The 7,578-nt window shown below is 38.3% G+C and overlaps 1 protein-coding gene across 2 annotated transcripts in view; it reads left to right on the forward strand.

Moving 5' to 3' along the window:
• The window catches only part of zbtb8os (zinc finger and BTB domain containing 8 opposite strand), a 14,987-nt gene extending 7,554 nt beyond the window's left edge, over positions 1–7,433 (forward strand). For both annotated transcript variants that reach the window (XM_048228084.1, XM_048228085.1), the window contains exons 4-7: positions 2,739–2,821; positions 3,207–3,259; positions 4,045–4,081; positions 6,242–7,433. In XM_048228084.1, the coding sequence (XP_048084041.1) occupies positions 2,739–2,821; positions 3,207–3,259; positions 4,045–4,081; positions 6,242–6,328 (260 nt within the window). In that variant the 3' untranslated portion in view covers positions 6,329–7,433. The remainder of the gene's footprint in view (positions 1–2,738; positions 2,822–3,206; positions 3,260–4,044; positions 4,082–6,241) is intronic.
• The last annotated feature ends 145 nt before the right edge of the window (positions 7,434–7,578 follow it).

The following is a 7,578-nucleotide window of genomic DNA, read 5'->3' on the forward strand; positions in this document are numbered from 1 at the left end:
TCAAAGATTCTAGAGCGGAGCGCTCTAGAATCTTTGGTGTCAATGGCCTCCTTTCCAGACTGACCTGCAGAGCAAATGAAAACTCCCAGGCTACCAGACCACCGTTTTCTGGCGGAATCTGGTCTGGTCTCGGGCCCGCACCTGAGTTCAGTAGACTGCATTCGGGCAGTTCCAGCGTTATGGATGTGACAATTGGACTCATATTGGTAAACAAAATGCCTTAGAGTGGGGGCAAAATTAGTATCAGTGAATTAATTTGCATAACTTTTAAAGTAACCTCTGAATACTGAAAAATCCTCAAATTTCATATAATCAATTTCATCCTAAGAATACAAAGCATTTTATCAGCGTTATGGATGTGACATGAAATGGACACACTTTTGTGAGAGATTACAGGTTTTCTACAAACTCTGTGAATTTTGAAGGAAACTGCCGAAACTATGATATATGTAGCATGAAGGAGACTTGAATGAACACAAAAAGTGTGTTTTTGAAACTATGCGTCATTTTCGTAATGCATTTTGTAGGAAAAACTGGCGTTATGGATGTGACGGTTTCATGTTATGGGTGTGACGTGTCTAAACCAGTCCTCGACAAACTACATAAAACACATAATTAAGTAGTGAATTTTGATATGAAACAATTGAAATAGTAATCATGAAAAACTAGCGATGAAATTATTGCTTCCTCAGTGCCAACTAAGAGACACAGGAAGAATCAGGACAAGTCATTTAATATATAAAAAATATTTTTTTTCTTTTACCGTCATCAATTTTGGTCAGTGATTCCCGGATTACTGAAACACCAGGGAACATGAAACTTGGTGGCCACTCCTTAAATAACTAGCCCTACCTGAACCATTTGCACCCAAGATGACAAAATATTTATGGTATGTTAGTCTCAAGAGCCCGCATCAACCTAACCCATACCCACTCATTTGTGATTTGCATACATAAAGTACATGTGCACACACGCACATGCACACACACACCCACGCACGCACGCACGCACGCACAGTCGCACACATACAGACAGGCAAGCACACACACACATAAACACATACAGACAGGCAAGCACACACACACACACACACACACACACACATGAATGCAGACACATAAACACACACACACAGGCACGCATACGCATGTGCGCATGCCAACACACACACACACACACACACACACACACACACACAAACACAGGCACGTATAGCACATGCACACACACACAGACACACACACACACACACACACACACACACACTTATAAACAAAAGCAAACTCACATATGCACACACTCATTTACATGCACATGAGTTGCAGGAGTAGGAAATGGAGACAAATTGACAAGCGTGATTTATTTTTGCCAAGAGAATATGCAGGACTGAGAGGCGGTCATATTTTGTACCGCTATGCGGTACATCTAGTTTATTGCTGCCGTTACTTATGTTACTCTGTGGGTATTAGCTACAGAGGACCTGACACTTCAAATGCTGGCATCGGCGTCACATTTAAAATTAAACTGTGTTAAGCAGCGTGAATGGCAGGCTGAACAGATCTGCAACAGAAGGAGGTTGCTATGTTAACTCCAGCTGCAAAGTCAGCCATCTTCACCAGCTAACACGATAATCCAGTTACTGTACAACAACAGTATGACAGTTACAGGAAGATAATCGCTCAGATTTTCGTTATTAGGCCACTTGAAAATAGGCTATGGCTAGGCTAATCACTGGAGGTATTTTAATATTATGTTTGTTTTGCTAATGGTTAGGCAAGGCCTCCCTGTGGTTTTGATCAACCTAATAATCTTTAAAATGTCAATTGTAAACACTAAGGTGAAATGCGTTGAAACTGACATGCCACCAGAACAGACGTTTTATCGGCTTTGAGGTATAATAAAGTCTCCAGTCTTGTAAATTCACATTATGTAACATCCATAACGTCACATCCATAACGCACCATTAAAGGTTTTAAAAGCAAGAAAGTGGCACAATTTGGTCATCACACTTTACATTGATATAAATCAGCTTTGCACAGACACTATGGACATTGTCGCATCAACACTGTATGTGTAGCATAAACTTTTCCTATACAACGTTATGGATGTGACATGGCCATGGAACTTGCTGACTTAAAAACAAAAGCCTTACAAATGTAAGGAGTTGTGCTCTTAAAGGCAAGCTGAGCATAGACATTGCTCTACCATTCCCTTGTCAATCTGGAATTTGTCAAATGGCACAATTTGTTTGAACCTTGGGTCCATTTATCCACTTTTTAAATATGTATAATATTACCATGTGAAAAATGTTGTTTCTGTATGGTTGCACACCATATTTATGATGTAAAAAGAGTGTAATTATCCATCAAATTCAATCAGATCAGTTACAAACAATAAAATATAGACCTAAATGAAGATTTTAACAACAGTTCTATTTGTGTAATTTTCCCATGGTAAGGATGACCTTTGCATGGAATTGCCCATTCACATTACCAAAATTAAGCGAACCAACAAAAACCAACACAATCCAAACAAATTCAGGTCTGGATCAAAGGGTCTAGTGTCAATGAGCCCTTCATTTATCCTCATAATTACAAAGAGCATGTAAGAAGACATCAGCAGCATACCCATAATTACCATAAAAGACAACATACATCAGTCATCACATTACACATTTTACAGGGTGGTTTACATTACTTTAACAAAAGCCATAACACTGCTGTCATCTCTCCTCACAGGGGAAGACATGGAGTCACTTCTATTCCATTTCTTAGACGACTGGCTGTATAAATTTAGCGCAGATCTTTTCTTCATTCCAAGGGTATTGTCTCATACATTTCTATCTTGAATGCCGCAGGGCTGTTTGTATGATATACATCACCATTTGATCGTACGTAGGTTGCGTGAGATGATTTATTTAAGACATAACAGGCTTTGTGGTGTTTTCATGAGATGGTTATGGAATTTAGCAGACTCTTTTGTCCAAAGCGAATAATATAAGGCGATAAGGAAGGATACTTACCTCCATGAACAAGATATTTTGAAAAGTCTTAAAAGAGAACTCCAGGATTTTCAACTAAATAGAGGGTCTGGAAATCATGGAGAGATCTCCTTTTAACCTACCAAGTGCATGTGTAAATATTCTGTTAATTTGATATCTAAACTGTTTTTTAATTGTTCTATTTACATTCAACATTTCTTTGTAGGAAGTAAAAGTCCTGCACATTGACAGAATGCGCTTCAGAATCCGATCCATTGGGTGAGTTTTCACATTATCACTCAAACCATTTTTAATAAGTAGAAGTATAAGTAGATATACTTTTTTGATCCCGTGAGGGAAATTTGGTCTCTGCATTTAACCCAATCGGTGAATTAGTGAAACACAAACAGCACACAGTGAGCACACAGTGAGGTGAAGCACACACTAATCCCCGGGCGCAGTGAGCTGCCTGCTACAATGCAATTTCGGGGGAGCAGTGAGGGGTTAGGTGCCTTGCTCAAGGGCACTTCAGCCGCGGTCCACTGGTCGGGGCTCGAACCGGCAACCCTCCGGTTAGAAGTCCAGAGTGCTAACCAGTGGGCCACGGCTGGCCCACTGGTTAGCAGACTGGCTACAGAAACTGGTTTGCTTAGCATACACACCCCTCTTAAACAGTGGAGACTTGCATTATGGTGACTCAGTGCAAATACTCATACAAAGGGTTCCCTGTTCTAACGAATTCTTGTTGAAATGATCCAACATGCCGCAAGGACATCCATCACGCTGTCGTTGGCACGGACAACATTGTTTAGCTGTGTTGGTTGAAATATGAAAGCCACCATTAAGTTATATTTAGCTTAAGTTTGACTTGGCTCTTGCTTTTGGCGTCATGTGTGTATTCCTTTCATTCCGGTCATACCCTCTTCCAGACATCTTTTAGATTAAAAGCTCCGCGATGGCACATTAGGTACTGTAGTGTAACATTTAGTGTTGATTCAACACAATAACTTCAAGTCTTTTGCATTGTGTTGTGACTTGCATGCATTCCTGTTTTCTCTCTATAGGTGGGGAGAAGAGTTCAGTCTACCCAAACATCCACAGGTGAGCTGCATACCTCTTAACCAGGGCCCTGTTCAGAATGGTGTTTTTAAGCTGCCAAAAGTTATAAAATAAAATAAAATTAAATCAAGGAAACAGATACAAATTCAAATCTTGCTAGTGATGTATGAGGTGAACTGACACTAGTTCTCATCAGTATTGCGTTGATGTGTTGATCTTTCCAAATACCCACTTCACCCAGAGGTGGGCACAAATATATCAAAAACTATTTTGTTACAAACTACAAATACTGGCTCATGAAGGTGCCTTAAAGGGACACCAGGCAAGCCTGATGCTTTTTCTCTCTGAAACTCCCCTCATCTCGGTCTGAAGCTCTTTTCCTTTTCTTTGCATCTTCCGTCAAGGGTTTTCGCTGCTTCTTCGCCGGCTCTGGCATTATACACACGTTTGCAACAATCGCTAGCGTTTCGTTAGCCTGCCTCTGTGCTGTGGATGCAGGATGTAAACTGATCCTGCTTCGGTCGGCAGGTACGATACACTGAACTTGTAAGCGGCATATTCTTCCTACAGGCAGTAAGGTGAGAGAGTCTTCATTCGCCCTGTAATGAGTCATTTAACCATATACCGACTTACGAAGATGAGTAATTAACACAAAAACGTTGCCTGGTGTCGCTTTAAAGTCAAAGGTGGGGGCCCAAAAGACCATCAAGTGACTATGATAAGCATAACCTATTGTCATGTTTATAGGTAGTATATTGAACTGAGTGATGAATTTTGGCTTATTTGAGAAAAAACAAATGACAGATTTTTCTTTAAGTATTTGAAATACCTTAAATACAATCCCTTAAAGTATTTTGTTACAAACTACATTTGATTTTTCCCAATCCTGCAAAACAAATTACAAAATACGCTAAAGTAATTAAATACGTATTTTAAATACATCTAAGTAAAATACTAACTATGTCTGACCTCACCCACACCCAGCTAAATGACTGTTTGTACAGTGGCTGGAATAGCAGATGGCTCATACCACTGACGCCTGCTACTCCCACTCTTTGTTTTGACTTTGCTTTGATTTGCAAGTGACATCATTGCTGCAACAATAGATTACAGAAAAGTCTTGTCTTTCTGAGGACAAAGTTAGCAAACAAAATAGCAGCTTATTTTATTAATGAACACAAAGGTGATGGTCATGTTACTAAGAACTAATACTAGTTTCTGTGTTCATGTAGCCATAACACTTCTGTGTAACATTACACCAAAGTAAATCTAGGGTTAGATACTAATGTTGTCTGCTGTTATTTTCCCCAAGATGATAAATAAAACAGGACTTGTTTTCTTGCTTCCTACAACTATTGCAGATTTAGACATGATCTGGTTTGGTTTTATCGTCAGCTGTGGATATTCTCATTAGCCTGCCTGGCTCCACCTGCCTGTATATTGGCTCATTTTCTTTCACCAAGATATCGGTCTGGGAACACTCAATGTGTCAACGTTTCCATCAGCCACCAGGATGCTGAGCCAATCAGTGACCCATGGGGATGACGTTACAGTTTAGAAACAGGCAGTGGTAGAGCTAAATGACAATACAATGGTAGTAGCAATGTCAGCCAACATCAAAGAATTGCAGCCATAAAAGCGTGTACATTTGTACATCAAAAGTGTTTCCTTACCACCAATGTGTTATCGGTTTGCAAATGTTAGTAGTGAAATAGGAGTATAATACAAAAATAACACCTATTAGGATGCTGCGATCGGAAACATTCCACAATTGAGTTTTCCCAGACCCCATTCAAAGTGGCTATATAGCTATATGCTTGGTAGTTAGATGTATGATTTTGAGCAAAAGGTATTTTGATTTGTGAGAATGAACAACAGGAAATATAAGTGAATCTGACAGGTTTTACTTGGACTTGCACTGGAAAAAGGACTCCATGTAGATGAGTTTTTTTTTTTTATATCCAGTGTTTGTTTGACTACTGTATTGGTCATGAGAGAGTTAAATATTTCGTTTCAAAAGAACACCTTGTCCTTTGTGTGAGTGCCAGAACCATCATCCTGAAGATACTAACTTCACACTAAATTAACTCATTCAGATGTTTCCGGTTTCTGCTGGTGTTATCTTTAAATGGACATGTCCTAACATTAATCTCTCATTTTAATTGACTAAACATGTTTTAATCTTTGAATTTTCCTTGCCAGGGAACTGAGGTCAAGGCGATCACATATTCAGCTATGCAAATACACGACAAAGACAAGCCAGAGATCTTTGTCATTATTGACATCTGAGGATGGAAAATTTAAGCTGTCAACCATCAAGAAAACCCAAACACATCTATTCACATTTTACTTGTGTTTGTGAAGGAAAAGAGTTAACTTAGTAAACATGGTTTCCATGCCATGCACTTGATTGGACATTGGACATATATATTCTCATTATTTGGTACCTTTGGTACAATATTCTCATTAAGACCATGTGTATGCTATGTATATACTGACATTGATTTGTACACTGATCAATATTTAATAAAATCATTTATATAACTAGTAAAACATTCACTTTTACCACATATACAGTCAGCAACCAAGAAACTCCAAACACACATTTACTTCTTACTTTGTAAAAAAAAAGAAAGAAAGAAAAGAAAAACAGGCATTACTTATAAGATTGGTTTGTCATACACAAGTTTAATCTGATTTTGCAAACATGTTTTCCACAAGAGGTATGGTTTTTCCTTTCTTTATATTCTGATACTTTGGCTTTGGGACACCTCATGATCCTCTTATTTAGACATTACAAACATACAAAGCTAAACTTTAATGTAAACTTTTTAAACACTTTTTTTCATCACACCCTTTCAATTTATATATGGATCCAGGTGCATCTCAAAAAAATAGAATATCATGGAAAAGTTCATTTTTCCCATAATCTCTCAAAAAGTGACTCTTTCATATATTACGGCTTACAGCTCATGGGGGAAAAAAACAGTATCTCAAAATATTACAATAGAGGTTATAATACAGAAATGTCGACCTTTTGAAAAGAAATCTTTTGAAAAGAGAAAAAAAATCTGACCAAGAAAACTTTTCCACGACATTCTAATTTTTTGAGATGCACCTGTATGTCAGAAATGTCATTACAGTTTAAACTTTAAAAATTCAAGACAAAAAGAAATACTATCCATTCTGGGATTAAATTCAAAGAGACTTTGATTGATTGATTGATTGATTCAAGAGACTTTGAATTTGGTCTGCTGTGAAAGGCATCGGAGCCAGAGAAGATCAGTATTCTTCTGAACCGTGTGACAGTATTTTATACTTCTTCATACGAGTCATAGTTTCAGTTGTCCCTTGAAGGTGTATATTACAAACGGCAATAAACCTCTTAACAGTCTTGATTTCATATCCTTATTCATATGTATAGACATGGACAAAGGAGAAATGCCATGCGCAGCACTGTAATCGCACACACAAAAACCTGCAATCTGATGAATCTAATCAGTGACCGCAATAAATCACCTCAGTTTTTAGGAAGCCGC

Source organism: Alosa alosa, chromosome 19, assembly GCF_017589495.1.
Source record: "Alosa alosa isolate M-15738 ecotype Scorff River chromosome 19, AALO_Geno_1.1, whole genome shotgun sequence".
Taxonomy (NCBI): Eukaryota; Metazoa; Chordata; class Actinopteri; order Clupeiformes; family Clupeidae; genus Alosa; species Alosa alosa.